At 35.1% G+C, this 18,006-nt stretch overlaps 1 protein-coding gene across 1 annotated transcript in view; it reads left to right on the top strand.

Annotated features, from left to right (window-relative positions):
- The first annotated feature begins 5,886 nt into the window (after positions 1–5,886).
- LOC113225442 (luciferin 4-monooxygenase-like) overlaps positions 5,887–18,006 on the top strand; it is a 26,301-nt gene continuing 14,181 nt past the window's right edge. Inside the window, exons 1-6 of the mRNA XM_026457756.1 lie at positions 5,887–5,979; positions 11,471–11,627; positions 13,623–13,830; positions 14,245–14,443; positions 14,537–14,659; positions 16,022–16,052. Coding sequence (XP_026313541.1) covers positions 11,475–11,627; positions 13,623–13,830; positions 14,245–14,443; positions 14,537–14,659; positions 16,022–16,052 — 714 coding nt within the window. The 5' untranslated portion in view covers positions 5,887–5,979; positions 11,471–11,474. The remainder of the gene's footprint in view (positions 5,980–11,470; positions 11,628–13,622; positions 13,831–14,244; positions 14,444–14,536; positions 14,660–16,021; positions 16,053–18,006) is intronic.

Genomic DNA, 18,006 nt, shown 5'->3' on the forward strand with positions numbered 1-18,006 from the left:
AATCAAATTTCTAACGCGTCAGCTAAATTATCGGCTTCCGAACGAGTCAAGATAACCTGTTTTAATTGTAATGAAGTAGGTCAAGTTAGTTTTAAGTGCCCCAAGCCGATAATTAAATGCACGCGTTGTAGTTGAATGGGACATATAGCTAATAATTGCTCAAGACCCCAAACGGCACCGAAACCTTACCTATACATCCATATCTCCTCATACCTCATACCTCATACCTCATCCATACCTTACCAACCAGAAGGTAAAGCGCTAGTAAATATTAACCTTAAAACGGGCACCTTGGAAAGTGATGTTGAGATACTGATGGTAGATGATGGTCTGATAAATTACCCGGTCCTCCTAGGTCGAACTTTTACAGAACGCCCAAATATAACAATCATCCAGACTTGCAAAGAATTAGCGTTTTCTAATTGCGATTTTGACGATGAAATGTCGAAGTTGTGGTTATTTTGTGACGAAAGTATTACAGTAAATATTGGAGAAACCGCACCAATTCCCGTTAGATGCTCAACTACGTTTTCTGGTCTATTATATGTCAGTGACTCAATCAGATACCTTGGCAGGACTAAATACTATCTTTTACCCGGTGAAATAAGCATTTGTAAGGGCAAGGGTCACATTGTAGTCCAAAATTTGGGCAATGATTCGATTCAAATTTATAGAAACTCCTTAATTACGCATAAGGTGTGCCAGAGCAAAAGTAAAGAAGCCTCTATCATGAATGTAACTTTTGTAAAGGACGATGATTTTAAACCTGATGTTGGGGATGACCTTTCGGAGCATCAAAAACAACAATTATTTGATTTACTATAGAAATTTAAGGAATGCTTTTCATTTTACTTTTCGCGCAATCTTTTGAGGAAGGCTTAACCCGGATCGAAGAGGTGTTAAACCTTTTAAAGGACGGAGGTTTTACACTAAAGAAATGCAAATTTAAGCACAAAAGGATCGACTTTCTCGGTTTCGAAATTTGTACAGACGGGGTGAAGCCTGGAGCTCAAAAGACCAAAGCGGTATCGCGTTTCCCGGTTCCCCTAGATCAAAGAGACGTTAGACGATTTCTAGGACTTGCCAGCTTCTTTCGACGATTTATTACAGATTTTGCAGTTGTAGCGAAGCCCCTCACAAGCCTTCTCAAGAATACTCAGCTTGGTTTTCGGGGGAGTCTCAAAAGGTGTAACAGGAAAATTCTACCATCTCTGGGCTCGATGACGCATAATAAGGACTCACGACTGTGGGATGAATTCCTCCCATATGTTCAGTTGGGTATTAACACCAGTATCCATGACTTTACGAAAAAGACGCCATGCGAGCTGCTATTTGGGCGTAAAGTAACCAACCCATCTCAGGGTATCATGAATGACGTCATATCTGACACTGGAAATGGGCAAATAGACACCAGCCTAGAAGAAGCTAGGGCTAGCGCTAATGCTTTAATAGAAAGGCAAGGCGTAGCCAGCAAAGCTAATTACGATCGTCACCGAAAACCAGCCAAGGAATATAAAGTAGGTGACTTAGTCCGTATCATTAAGGCTAATCCTGCAAATTCAGGATCATTCAGAATCAAAAAAACTGGAACCCAAGTTGCAGGGACCATATAGAATTTTGAAAGTACTACCAAATGACAGGTACCTCGTTGAGGATGCTCCCTTATCTAGGAAAGGTAGAAGGTATGAAGCCGTCATAGCTGTGGACAAAATATACCCATGGGTAAACTTTCAAACGTCGTCGTCCTCGGAAAAGGAGACCGATACGGAATAAGCTTTTAGCCGTTGTTTGATTGAGAACCTCTCCATAGCGACCTATAAGCTTGATATGATTTTATATGTAGGTTAGAGTGAATTAAGCATGATAATATATTTTAATTTAAATATTCCCTTTAGTAACCTTGTTTGATGGTTAGTGATTTAGTGACAGTGATGCGCATTTAGTAAATTCAATTGTTACTTTGTGATCCCCGTCAAAGTTCCAGTGAACTTACAAATGAAATTATCCGTATACTTAGAATAGTTTTCTTGGTACAAGCCGATGAGTCTGTCTTAAAGTGACCATGTTGTGGGCATTAATGGTGTTGTCGCACCGCCCAAGGAGAAGCAACATGCAATTAGTGAATTTAGTGATTTGAACGGCTGGATATGGCTAAAGAAGTTGCCAGATGTAGGTGTGCTCATGAACCTGTATTGTAGCCAAAACGACAAATGTAGTTTCTGCTACAATATAATGATTACCAAATTGTTTCAGTAACTAAAATATTACATATTGTAAAACTAATCGGCAATTACTTGTATAATACAAACTTACGTTATAGTTAGGTGTTGTTTTATAAGCACAACGAGAGGACTCGTTACTGTATTGGATGGTCGAGCTGTTACGTTTTATCCATTAGGTCGTCGTTGACTATTTTAGTACCACTATGGATCCCTCTATGGTATTCGCACCTAACTTCGCGCACTACTATTTAGTTGTTGTATTGACTACTTTAGTACCATTTTGGACCGCCCAATGGTATTCACAGCTAACTTTACACTACCACCTCAACGGAAGTTATAAAAGAGCCGTGGTATGGGCGGAGCAGCTCGGTCTTGATCCGGCTGTATACTAGTGAAGTAACCTTTAGAGAATACTTGTGAATTTATCAGTTTGAATACGCCATCAAATAAAGTGAAGTGACATTAAAATCGGATTTTATTTACACGGCCACACTGCTTTTCTAAGACAAGAATTAAGGAAACGAAAAAGAAAAAAAAGGGTTAAGAAATGTTATAAAATTAAAAAAAAAATATTAAAAAATGTATATTTCTACACAGTGCAATGAACTTAATATTATCAGCAGTTCCAAATTTCAATGATTTTTGCGTCATTTTGATATATTCATAGTTAATATCGCAGTAATCACTGAACTCGAATGGCGATTCTCGCACTCAAATCGGTTCGAACCGATTTGTACGATAATCGTATGAAAAAATATCATACGAGATCGTGTATAGACAAGTCGAAAACCCGTAAGAGCTTTTCTTTAATATTTCCATGTCGAACGAATCTTTTATAAGGAAAACCAGGAATAGCCATAATTATGGGTCTCCGAACCCTGTACCAGATGTAAAACCCGCGTCACCGGACCGCATGGGGAGTTGACCTCTGGATTCTTTCCTTCGCTAGATGTTTCGTCATTTATTTCAATGTACTGTAACAATCTGTATTGTTGCAGGGTTTTTTTTTTCTTCTTTGTACACTTGTAATTTAAAATCTCACCATCAACTGAATGGCTGAGACAAATGCGCCGTAACTTTTGTTCGGCTGTGCCCGACCACGTGTCATAAGCTCCACGGGTGGTCGGCATCTACATATAACTGCGTTACTCCTGTAGAAACTACGCTGTCTTCGCAGCGGGTCTGGTATATAACCTAAAAGTGTATCCGGTAACCTCCAGGTCAGTGACGTATAAGTGACGTGTCCATGTGCCACTCATGTACTTTCAAAAACTCTTAGTGCAGTGTATTAGCTCTAAGTATACTTAAAGTTAACCTTTTATATGTAACTGATAAGCGCAGTAAGCATATCTGTACACTTCTAATGTAAACTCAGGGAAGTAAAATACTAGTTCTTCATACATATGTAACATGTTATGACAGTAAATTTAAAATAAAGCATCTGGTTATTTCTACTTGAAACTTGTTTTCGTTGTGTGTAAGGCGCCCTTCCTTCTCCTCGCTTATAAATTTTACACGCAGCACCAGGTCAACCAGAACTCACGCAAAACTAGTCTCATGCCCACTCAAGCCGACTCGAGCTGACCATTACACCTGAATTAAAAATCGCGTATTTGTTATTTTTTTCAAACAGTCAGCATTAAACATGGAATCGGTTAAGAGTCCGAAACTTTGCTTTGAAAAAATAATAAAAGCCGATTTAGATCCGAAAAAACAGTTTCATGTCCAATGTATAACAATAGTTAAAACTTAAGAATTCGAGTTAATTTCTAAGTTTACTTTCACTAACGGTGAAAGGAAATATTGTGATGAATCCTGAACGTCGAAAAAAGTTCACAATCTCTCTCTCCTCTTCCTACCCGCATCAGCCTAAACCCGTGTCCAGCAGTGTGACGTATAATTGGCGAATGAAGATATTTTAATATTGCGGAGCAACTCCCACAAAAAAAACTAGTAATTTTCGACCAAAATAACACGGAATTAGTGTAAATTTTTTTGCAAAACAACAAGCGTCTTCTATAAATTTCGAAAAACTGCAACCAACTGCAACCCTAGGTGAATTTATGAACTTCCTATAATTGAATATTTCTATTCACACATCTACCATATTTTTTTAAATGAATGTCAAACTACGAAAGATAACGATTACGCGAGGAAACGTTGCTAAAACATTGCAGTCTCACCGCTGAATAACAAACTAGTGGAAGCGTGAAGTAGGCGTCCCCTCGTAGCCATTGTTATGATAATTATGGGATCTCTCATATAACGAATGGTCGGAATAGGGTGTTCCAAATTAGTTGATGAATGTCTACACATACATACAACCCAATTAGCAAATTACTCTTGTTAATCGAAGCTTATAATGCTTTGAATCTTGTAGAAGTGTAAAAACAGCCTTGGTCTATTCTAAAGTGCCAAAACAATGTCAAGAGTAAACATCTTATAAAAGAAATTTAAAGAGTTTACAAGACAATTTTTTATGATCTCAACAAGAACACTTTGACAAGTAGGCTTAAAATAGCACAACATATGACTTAAACTCTAACTAATTTAAATACTAGCAACCCCTAGAGTTTATTGCTCATTCTTCTCAGGGGAATCTGCCTTACGAATGAGCGGTAGAGTTTAACCATTGCATTGTGACGATTTCAAGTGTAATAATGCTTACCTATGAAATAAAGATTATTTTGAATTTGAATTTTGAATTTTGAAAAAACTAATTTGTAATTATCGAATGACAAATTAGTTTTCCCAAACACAGAGGAATTCCTGTGTTTTTTTTATTCAATGACAAGTTTGCGGTTCCATGGATTTAAAAGTACAATAGCAGCCCACCGTGTCTTGAGACTACAAAACAGTGTAGGGGTGCCGGAAATAGTGGTTCTAAGTTCTAATTAAGACTCTGAAGATGTCTCAGAAAAAAACGTAACTCATACCGGCGGTGAAAATATTTTTAAACGCTCTTGTAATGATTATAGTTACAGATAAGATGGTATAGTATTAGATAAATTGAATATGAGCCAGAATATTTGCAGTACCTTTTTACACATGATAAAAAATTTAAATATTGTGCTTCGTTTAAGTGAAAGAAGTACCTATATATCAATATAATGTTTTTTGTCATTTTCAAACCTTTAATCTTTAATTTTGTAGCATTTAAATAGTTTAAAAAAGTAAATAATTAAAAAATACTTTCTAATTCAGGTAATAAAAAAAATCGTAATTTAGTGAGAGCTTCGGCTTGAATTCTTGAGGTGTAAAACAAATTATATGCAATATAAGTTAATATTTAATTGTTATTAATTGATTTACATCACACTAAAAATATATTAAGATATTTTAAAATTGAAAATCTTTAAAATATTTTTTTTATATTTTATATTTTTGAATTAGCTCATCCAAGAAAAGGAAGATCCCTGCTCTTTAGAGCGGCAACCTCTAAGCTCAGGACTGCCACGAAGTTGTCCAACCCCCAATAGGACAACAACCTCAAGAAGAACATAATTCCTTCTCATCATTTTCAGGGGGCCCTTAATAAAAATAGTTCATATTGACGTACAAAAATGACCACCTAAAATATCGTAACGTAATAAAAAACTACATTCTGTATAACGTATACAAAAATCATTTGCAAACAGTATGTTTATATATGTATGGTCGAGTACGGGACGCTTTAGTCGTTCGTTCTATTCTGTGTTATTTTACTTCATTAATCGCCTCACAACTGACGTTTACTACTGCAGATTTCCCTTAAGATGTAAGTCCAAGTATATAAATGGAATAACTTAAATAGTCTTTAAGATAATAATTCTTTTTGTAAAACTGTGTAGATATGTTGATATAACTTTTTATTAAAGTATGTTTTATTTTTCCTAGAATATAATATTCTATTTTCTTGAAGAAAGACAGATAACTTTAGGCCCATTCATTCAGTTCCATTCAGCACCACTAAATCTTTTCAAATCTTTTTAAATTACCGTAATCTTGGTAATGCAACTATTTTTACGAAACGAAATCGCGTATAATTGTTTTTTCAAACAAACCAATATTTTGGGCCCTTTATAGGTTCCATGGTCACGACTGACTGAGACGGTAAAGTCATCAGCCATTTTATGTCAGCAAAGTTATGTCTAATATTAATGCAAACCACCCTACTTTTCATAATAAGAAACCGAAGAACCCAAGGAATAATCAGACAAATTCATTCCAAACAGAAAATTTATCAGAACAACGCGATGAAACCTGTAGGTAAATCGGAGATACACAAAAAGTCTACAAAGACGTATGGAATCCTCAACACAATGTAGAGGTTATTTTTAAAATATTAAACAATCTTGCAGGGCGTGACTTTTTACAAAATATAATAAATTTACCAAAAATAAACTTTTAAGTTTTTGTTATGTACTATCTGAAATATTTCAGATCTGTATTTGGTAGTAAGTTTAAACGTGTAAGCGTCCAACCTGTTTACTTCAACCGATGCTCCTGAGTTTTGCATCGACGTGGTATTTACGCTTGCGATTTCTTTCGTTGCCGCGCAGAGTTATCATTCTTTAAAAACATTTTTTTTGATATTTTTATTTTATTCTAAACTAAAACTTGATGAATTATTAAAAGTCATGGAATAAAAGTTTTTTTATTAACACAAACCACAATAGTTATTAGTTGCAAGGCTGCAAAGTTGTTGTTTAACGCGAGTGCTTGTATTGAAACTTGAACAAGCGAAGCATACAATCCTGAACGTAGCGAGGGTTTCAAAACACGGGGACGCGAAACAACTATGCTGCCTAGCGAAACACATAACTTTTCACCCCAATATAGCGAGGAAAATGGTAGATGAAAGAAAAACAGTTGAACTATAACAAATCTTAGTTTAAAGTTTAGTTTTTCGACACATTACTAATTTAATAAATAAAATTAGTTATCGTTGTCAATTTAATATCAACAATAATAAGAATAAAATATACCAACGAATTTATATTACGTAAGTAATGTACGACAAATAGCGTAGTTGAAAGTCGTCATTTTTTTTTAATGAAAGAAAAAGTTAGGTGCACCACAGTCCATCGTCAAGTTCGAATTTCAAAAACCTTTTCCACTCTAGTGTGGAAAACGCTGAGAATAAAACCTTTCGGAGCTAGTGAGGTGAAAATAGTATTTCACAAACTTAAAATAAGTTTTTTCGAATACCGCTAATTCATCGCTTAGGGCTTTCTTACAATTAAGTAGAATGATCGATTGATGAAATGAATGAGTGTGAGTGGCGTTATGTGTATGTATTCGGATAATTCGAAAATATAAAACTTTTATCCGAATATTGGAATAAAATAGATAAAACGAATATTTAGTCAATCTTTTAAAATCTTCTTGTTATTATAAAAATTATCAGTTGATGCTGTAATAATAAGTAATACCAATTGCCAATTAGTTTAACATATAAAATATTAATGGTATTGTAAACGAAGTGAAAATATTTTTTTTTATATTAGGGTAATCATAAAGGTAAGTAGGTATAGTGTATTTGCATGCGGATTAACAATTTAATCATAAAATAGTGGGGGAAACACGAAAATGGCTGTGACTTAAATTCTACACAGCTCCTCAAAAATTCTATCAAATTTGACATCCCTGTCGTATTTTGATTTCGCATTATAGTTGAAGAAATATTATTTGCATCGATGAATTTTATCTCTTGGAACGGCCTATCCTTTCTATTACAATAGGGTAATGAAACCATTGACACATGATTGACACTTATTTTAATTAAAAATGTACATGGACTTAATGATCTTGGTCCATCGTACGAGTCATAGGTGCGTTAAATGCTTTTCTAAATTCTAATTTTCAATTATTTCTTTTTTCCCATCAGGTCTTTTTTCAACTACTAGATACTTAGTTGCGCATAAAAATAACCAAGTTTGCTATTATTATAGTAAGTGTCAATGAGTAAAGGTACTAGTTATATGCACTATACAGATGCACGTGCGCCACCGAGAAGGCTCACTCTTTTGTTCTATTGTACTCTGAAGATAAAACGAATCGGTGTTAATAATACTTCGCAAGCAATACGTATACAAAACTCGCTGAACGTATTCAAAAATATTTAAAAACTCGCACAACCTTGAATCAAACGTTCCGCGTTCTATCTGGCTAGTGTTGCCCAAAGCAAGACCAAGATGAGACTAACACCAATCTTGGTCTTGGTCTTGCGTCGGTAAACCTGGTATTGGTCTTGGTCTTGGTATTGCAACCTCAGTCCTGATCTTGGTCTCGGTCTTGCTGCAAGAGTCTCGCAAGTCTTGCAAGTCTTGCAATTACCTATTGTTACTTATAACTCGTAAAAATGAAAATATATGGGTGCAGGTATCGTAATCCGCAGGTTTATCTACAATGAGGGTCTGGGGTAAAAATACAGCATAAAAACGAATCTTTTGCTTTATTAATAATTTATTTGAATGAAAATTATATTATTTCGTTCGACCAACTATTTATACAAAGTAACCATCTGGCTGACTCGTCACCTAACCTATTTCTATGTTTTCTAGTAACTAAAGAGGTTTTAGAGAATAATCTCTCAGCAGGCACTGAAGTTACCGGTATTGAAAGAAAATCCCGGGCCATCTTGGATATAATCGGATACTTCGATTCATGCGTCCTCCACCACTGTAGGATGTCTTCCGAACTTGCGGCCCTCGGTTTATTTAGATAATCCTCGAACTCGGTACAGCGGTGTTGTACATATTTTTCTCCACCAAGTTTCGTTGTTAGAAGTTTAAAGTTTATCAAAAGCTTATATATTTTTTGAGTATTTTCCAATCAATTTCTGATATTACAAAATTACTCAAATCAGACACAGAAGTGCATAATATGTTAATGCCAGGTTTTAGTTTTAAACATAATCCAATCATATCATGTGTGGAATTCCATCTTGTTGGACAGTCCAATATGAGACTCAGATTTGTTGGCACACCAGCTGTTTCACAAGCCGACTGGAACTTCCTCTTCAACATCTCACTTCTTTTTATTTTACTACAAATACTGCGTAATTTTGTAATAGCCGTACTTGAGTCAGAAATATTTGGCACATATTCTTCAACTTGCTCTTCTTCGTCTTCACACTGCTGTTCTTGTTCTTGACTGTCAGTTTCAATATTTAACGCTAAGTTATTCAATAAATCTTGTACGCCCAGGTTCAAGATGTGAGCAATGGATCAAAAATGTTGATTATCCGAATCAAAATGTGGCAGTAGTTTTCTAAGTTCATACATGAATTTGGTATTTGCAGTTGCGTTGTCGACTGTGATACCCTGAATTTTATCAGCTAAGGTATATTCCAATAGACATTTGTGGAAAATCCTTGCAATATCCATCCCTGTATGTCCACCACTCGATGGAATAAAATCCAGGACTAGAGATCGATACTTCCATTCATTATCTATATAATGAATAGTGACCCCATAGTAACTCCTACCAGCAATTGACGTCCATCCGTCAATAGTGAATGACATTTTACATGAGTATTTTTGTAGTCTACTCTTAACACGCGTATGCAGTACTTCAAACCGCTCTTGAACCATTCTTCGAACTGTCGATCTCTTAGGAAATACCAAATTTGGGCATATTATTTGAAAATATTTTTGTGTATCTTCGTCATCGAAAAACGAGCAGGGAAGATATTTCTTGGCAATCCAGTCAACTGTAACTGTCATAAAATCACTATGGCTTTCAGATACTGACTGAAAGAAGATAACAAAACGTGTTAATACTTAATATAACATTTTACAAACACTACCTACTTACGAACTTACTAATTACTATGAATTTTTAACTAAATTAAACAAACAAAAAATTGCCTTGACCGGTAATCAAACCCAGAACTTCAATAGGCAAAAAACATGTTGAGGTGACCGCCGAACTTGTCAAAACTTTTCTAACAATCTTATTATGTGCCCTACTAACTTAACTCAATAAATAAGTACGTACCTGAATTTTGGTGACAAGATTATTTTTACAAGTTTCTATTTAAGAAATATTGCCGCCAAATACACAAACAAAAAACAAGACTTAGATTAGTACCTATAAAAATAATTTAAATTCTAATTTAACACACAAATTATCTCGCTTTTTAAAATTGTACCTTAGTAAGTGCATTTCTCAAAAATAATAATTTGGTTAGAAACTAGAGAAAGCTATTTTCTTCCTAAAAGTTGGATATTTACTGAGTTTTAATTTCCTCAAACTTTGTAGGTATAGCCTAGAGAAATCGTTTTAAGAATTCCAATCTAATCGGTTTGTTTACTTCTCATGAAAAAACGATTGACACTAACTATAAGTATGTAAATTATAAAATATATAATTTTAGGTATGCACCTACAATTCGTAAGGACATAACACTCGTTTGACGTAATTGAGAGACCGCAAGACTCTCGCAGACTCGGTCTTGTTCTTGCACAAATCTTGCAAGGTCACTCTTGGTCTTGGTCTTGCTTCAATTAAGTGGTCTTGCAGTCTTGGTCTCGGTCTTGCAAAAGTGCAAGACCAAGACCAAGACTGCAAGACCAAGACTACTTTTGGGCAACACTATATCTGGCAAACAAAGCGTATTTGCAGAACGCGGTTCAGGCCGCGTAAGTCACCTCGGCTAAGGTTACTCAAGGGAAGTTGCTTTACATTCGTTGCACAACTGTATGGATTATAAAACTGTGCACGAAGTACAACTGACCAGCTTGCATGACCCGTAAGGTAGGGTGCGAGATGCGAGTTCGACACGACCGCGACACGAATGCAATCCGAATCGTAGGCGAGCAAGCTAACACTTATTTCGTCATATAATATTACAAAGCTGTTCTGAGTTTGTGAAGGGTATTATATGTATTTTAACATGAAATAATACATGTGTACTGCGACTTGTATCTTTAAAACACCTAATGAAAGTTGTTTTAATACTGTTTACTTATTATTCGAAATAATAAAATTATCCGATTCGTGACGACTGCAAAATCCGAATACCACATTTAAGGGATATTCTAATAAAACGAATGTTTGGATATCCAAATTGCAAGTCCTAGATGTCAGTCGGTGAATGATTGCATGTAAGAGTTTATTGTGAGTTTATAGTGCGTGGTAGAAGGAGGAGGCGGTGCAGTGCATAGGTACTTCGGGTATCATTTTGATTTTAATTTATTATTTATTGTATATTTTACAAATAACCGTAGCTTGATGATGTGAAGTTTAAAAAATTATTTCAGCAAAATGCAACGTCGCCGCGCAAACGACTCAGTGCACTGGTTCATGAACGAGCTAAGCGCGCGCGTTGTTGCGGAATCAGGGATACCCTCCGACCGCTACCATCTCGGGAAACTCATACTGCAAAGCTTCAAAGATGCTCCCGATTTTATCACACAGGTGTGTGATGTTCTTTATTCCTTTACCATCAATGATCATCACACCAGCGTAGGTAAACATCTTAAGCAAACCTGCATATTGTTGAAACTGAAAAAAATTGTTACTAAAATAAGATATCACCTATCTAGTAGCAATATAGCTCATTGAGAAAGAGCTCGTCGAGGGAAGTCCGGCTACCTTAGCTATTTCTACCACTAAGTAGTCTTATGAGCATTACTGAGTTCCAGTTTTGAAGGGTAAGAATACTGATGAAATTACAGGTACCTATCTCAGAGTGACGGGTGCAGTGGCAATTCCCTTCAGGTCTTTGCAATATAAAGCTCTGAGCGGCGTTGCAACTGCTATGGACAGGCGTAACGCTTAACATAAGGGCACAACTTGTTCGTCCCGTCACTTGCTATCATAAAAACAAATTCAATTGACTTCATGCCCTCTTTTTCTTCTTCGGCGACATGCCCGGCTAAGTCACGTCAAAATACGGTAAAATCAGGGTAAAATCTGCAGCGGTTTTTAAAAGTCTGATCTGAAGCAGAGAACAAAAAATTAACTCTGAAGTGATCAGTTGTTATACTTTCTACGTCTAATTTCCATCGACTATAATTTTTTTCATTCATTTATTTTAACTTCCTGCCACACAGCTTTGTCGAATGCTTCGAAGTTGATTTTGCGTTCTTGTAAAGAAGGATGGCGACATCCAGTGTATTTTGTGACCCAGTGTTTTTGACGACGTGCATTATAGAGACCACAGTACTTGTGATTCATTATCAAAGCATCAAAAATCTAATTGAGTACAGCCTGTAGAAGCTGAGGGTTATAAACTTGATATAGGTTATGTTTATAACATTTTCCGGTTTTGTTATGTAGACGTTTGTTCGTAGCAGCAGAAAACAACAAGTTTTCAGTTTGTTCCTAAAAATAATAAAGAACTAGCTGAATATTCTTAAATCTGCCAACCTCTGGCACATTTAATACAACGTTAACATGTAACAATACCTGAAACATAAAATAATACTGGCAAATTCCATGAACGGCACTTCATTGATTTTGGGTCAGCGTTCGCCATCCTTCTTTAGTAAACGTTAGTTGAAAAAGTTTATTTATTTATTAAAAATAATTTCGATTTCTTTCATAAACATTGAAAAAGTCAGTGTAGTAAGTTTTTTTTTAATGATGTTAATTTATAAGTTTATTGAATGTTACGATGTTTTACTACCATGATAGTCAATAATTTTTTTGTGAATTTACTCCACTAGTTTGTTATAATTATTATTAATAACAGATTATTAATAACGAACACTTAGAACACCGGATTGAATGAATTTTCATTCGATCCGGCTGGATTCGAACGCTGTATGGGTGCTGATCCTCAGGAAATTAAGCCACGGAATGAACCACTAGACCTTACGAATTTTTCTATGTACTTCTTGCAACTCTTTTGTTTTTGGTTTTTAAAGACTTTTTGCCGTATCGATATCAGTGTGAGAGTGATGTTAATTTAATTGTTACTTTATATCTGATTCAGATTTATTTGTATACAAAAAATTTACTAATTCAATCCGGAAAATTAGTTTCATTTCCTACAAACTTTACTGTTTTATATTTCTACTTTTTATTCCACTAAATGTGCCGATGTGTGTATATTATATTCATTGCGCTGTGGATTAGGGTGGCATATTCTTGCCCTTCCATCACACATATTCACTATCTAGTTAGCAGGTATTTTCCTAAAGGCAACAAAATTACCATGCAGAAATTATTACGCCCGTACGCACCAACAAATTGTACAACATTCTACTCATGGTGTATAAGGCCTTACATAACTATAAAACCTTACTTCGCGTCCAGCCTCCTTGGATGACTAGACGACTGATTGACCGCATAGTCGACTGCCTACGCTGACAGAAATTCAAAATTACATATACCGACTTTCTTTTGAACAAAAGACGACGCCAGTTTTTAAACATGATTATTAAGAAATAAATTGTTTCTATGTAGATTGACGGAGGCACAGGAGAATCAGAAACTTGTCAATCAGTTCTCCAAAGAAGCATCAAATGCGCAACTGCCTTCAAAAACGTGGGTCTTCAACATGGTGACGTCGTTGTCCTTATGGGGCTTAGTCATATAGACCTAGCTATACCCTTGTATGCCGCGTTATACCTCGGTATTGCTATTGCACCAATAGACAGGACATATACAGTTAGTGAGTATCGTACTAGGTTACTATCCTAGTCATAAATACTAAAAAAAAACTAAACTAAATACAAAACGTATAGTATACGATATAAATTTTTCAAAAAGGCTTTAATATCGTTTGTAAAAAAATTAAATCTGAAATAAAGTGTGTCCCTGCCGCTCGACCCAAACGAAATAAACCGTAATAATACGGGAAAATTTTTAATTCGAGCTAAGGTAGTATCGACTCTTAAGGTATCACAGTATTAAATTGTGAATTTTACTAAGACGTGTTGACCTGCCCAGTCGAGTGACAAGCTTGTCCCAACTTGTTCATGAAGGAATAGTACTGTTAGATCCTCGAGAGATCAGAAAAGCTACACTAGTGGAAAAAATGCTTGTCTCTTGTGTAGATTATTTAATAACTCCAATATTTTTCCAGACGAACTCTATGAATCCTTTAATGTGATCCGACCAAAGATGGTATTCTGTCAAAGCGAGAAAGCACCCGATGTTCAACTGGCTGTAAAGCAGTTGGACCAAACTATCGAAATAATTACATTTGATAAAGGAGATTATTTCTGCAATTTCTCCGAGTTTTTGGAGAAAAATGGCGATGATACGACTATTGAAGATTTCAGGCAAGTATAAATAAAGATTGATTTCCAAGACTTGTTTGAAGTTAAAAACAATTACGAATTGTAAATTACAATAAATAATGCAACTATTTGCAGAGCAACGGATTTTGATCCTGACGAAACAATTTCATTCCTTATGTCAACAAGCGGCACCACTGGAGCGTCCAAATCAGCTATAGCCAGCCACATGAACTTAGCTATATCCAGCCCTAACTTATGGTATGTTACAATACTAACATTCAGTTTTGAGTTTCGTTTTTTTAGGTAGTAAATTTTCTACTTTCTACCATTTGTCTGTTGTATGTAATATATGCCATGAAAATAATACGGTTCGAAACCGGGCTCGCGACTTTGAGTTTCTCTGAATTTATGTGAGAAATTTAATTTGAAGTTCATCATCATCATCACGATGTTTTCCTTCACCGATTATCTGTATGTCGAAGAAGATTCACAACCTCGAAAAACGTGTGAAGTCCCCAACCCGCATTTCTTTTTACGAAACGGAAATGGTTTATGCATACCCTTGTGCCCGCGGAGGCTCAGAGGTTATGTGGGACTAACCCCCCCAGTTGAGGGAAAACCCAAAATACCCCCCGGCTTGAAAGTGTAAGTCCGGATTCAAACCCATAACTCTGCTTGAGAAATGGTAAGTCAAACCATTGCTATAAGTGTCCTTCAGCAATCTTTGTCTGTGGAAGAATCAATATTATCCAATTTCTTTAAATCTGAAAATATCAAAGCTTCCTTTTCTTCTGTTTTTGTTCACACTGGCTATTTTTTGGCCTGCACGGCATTTTAACGACATAATATGCCAAACTCGACGTCTCCTACCCACAACATTTTATATGACATATAGGTAAATTCGAAACGCGCAGGTGAATAAATATTACAAAGTAAATAATGTATCAACGTACTAAATAACCGGACATTTCAAAGTTATATTACAAAATTACAGTAATTTAAAAGTAATTCTGTCTGACATAATATATTATGAAAGAAATGATACTCAAAGATTTAGAACGGTTTGCAAAAAATTGTTTAGACAAGTCACTTTGTTGAAGTCTCATTTATAACAGTCTACCAAAAAAAGGACTTCCACTGTACGAAATCTAATTCAAATTATATTAAGAAAACAAAACTTTTTTTTAATAATGCAGAGATTCACACATGAGTTTCGTTTCAACTTAACACATTTGACATCACGACTTTGAAAGCAGAGACGATTTTTGCGCGCAATTCTACGACACTCGTAATCTCCTCCGCGTAAAATAAACGTTTCACGTCATGCCATAAAAATAGTCGCACTTACACTTGATGGTAATGCAGGTTCTGGTGAACATGGTAGCGGTTCTTTTTTGTACTAACTCTTGTTTAGATACCAAACCACGTGGCATTTCGTGAGAAACTAGCTATAGTCGTGCCAAGATAGGATCCTCTTTTTGACAGATAGTTTTAGACTCGTAACACATCCCCATAATACTAGTATGGTACTAGTTACTAAAATACTATAGTAATTTAGTAGCATTCATACCAACCTGAGATAAAGTCAGGCTAAAGTCAAGTGGAAAATTTTAAAAACAGGCTTATAAATACAAAAAAACATATTCTAAAGGTATGTCAGTGTTGGGCGTCAATCAATTAAATTTCAATCAGAAATTCAATCAGATTAAAAAATCAATTCAATTGAAATCAATTGCAACGGCCCACCCCAACCCTAATCCACCTTCTAACTCACCCCTAACTCTCCCCCTAACCCACCACCTATCCCACCCCCATATGCCCTATAAATTTATCATAATTGTCAGTTTTAATTGTTAATTGTTAATCAAAAACATTGAAAATTCAATAATTGTTAATTGTAGATATATGCGATTAACAATTAATTAATTGTTAATTGCTGTTTCGCAATTGACAATTCATTAACTGTCACTCTTTAATTGCCAGAACAATTAAATTTTGCCCAACACTGGCGTATGTACACAACCAAAGTCATCATTTGTATCCTTTTCACACGAGCTAGAGCTCAAATTCACTTAAATTTATAATTATTTGTGTTTTCAATAGATTATCAAAATGTACATCTCTCAACTGGTTGAGAGACTCAGACTGGTCTGAATTAATTTCATTTCTTATTTTCTCTACAACGTGTGATTACTTTAAAAATTTGTTCTTATTTTTTTCGGCGAAATTAACATTTAGTTGTAAATATCACAAGTATGTAATCTTATGAGCGGTGTCCACAATCATTGATTTGATATTATGTATTCATAAAAATTGTCATTAATGGCAACACTTAGCAATTTAATTTCTGGGGATATTTCTACCATATTACATAATTTCTGTTTATCATATAATAGTATGTACTATACTATTGAAAAAAAAACAGAACATAACCGTTTACGTGACGTATCTTATATAGTATAAACTATCACACTTTTGAAGCAGATACCTATTATAATATGTGTTAGTGTAGTCAAATACTAAATATTTAACCGAAATAAATAAGTTCTTAGTGACTCCACTGTGAACAGTGGAGTTAAATATTATAATTTTTCTTTTCCTATTTGGGCAATTATTATTAAGTTCTATGGCCGTTCACAGCATTCAAAAAGAAAATGCTATCTTGGATCGACTATACTTGATTTCTCTAATCACGTGATAGTACTACCCTGTTGCTTGCTGGACATCACTAGGTTTAAGGAAAAAAAACTCATAGAACGTAACCGTTGGCATATCATAAATACAAACTATCACAAGTTTAAAGCAGATATAAAATGAAAAATTATGTGTTATTAAGGTTAAATACTATTTATTTAACCGAAAGTGTTCACAAAAAATATAAATTATATATCGAGTTGTTAGGTTTTCGCGATTGTTACACATAGGAAATGAAACTATTTTTCCGGATTTAATATTAGTTATTTTCAGATTCAATATTAGACATAACTGGTTGAAGACTGTACCACCTCATTAACCGTGACCATGGGACCTGTAAAGAGCCCGAAACGTCGGTTTGTTTGAAAAAACAAATATACGCGATTTAAATCCGGAAAAATAGTTTCATTTCCTATAAATTATATAATTAGGTAATCATTTCCTATTTGGACAATTATTATAAAGTTACGTTCTGTCGCTGTTCATATATGTCAAAAAGGGGATGCTATGTTGGCTCGATTATAATAGTTCACTAGAATTGCGGCGAGTTCTGCAATTATCCCACCTCGTCGCACTCGAGCGCACTAGAGGCAGGCGCGTGCGCTGCCTTTGCAAATCAACACTTGTATATCTAGCATTCGTACGAACAAGATATATTGACGAACTCCATAGTATTATTATCATACCAAAATGTTATTAGCTTAATTTTGTACGGACAACGACACATCAGACTACACATTTTTGTTCGAAAATCGCCTCCAGTGCAACGGAACAAGATACGTCAGTGTGTAACTTGATGTGCTGGCGTGTGTACATAGAAAACAAACTGGGACTGGTGACACGTAACATATTAAAGTGATTGATTGGAATTGGTTTCACAGTCAGCATACGTATCATTATTGATACAAAGA

This window comes from Hyposmocoma kahamanoa, unplaced genomic scaffold (assembly GCF_003589595.1).
Source record: "Hyposmocoma kahamanoa isolate Upper Pololo Valley unplaced genomic scaffold, ASM358959v1 160, whole genome shotgun sequence".
NCBI classification, from domain to species: Eukaryota; Metazoa; Arthropoda; class Insecta; order Lepidoptera; family Cosmopterigidae; genus Hyposmocoma; species Hyposmocoma kahamanoa.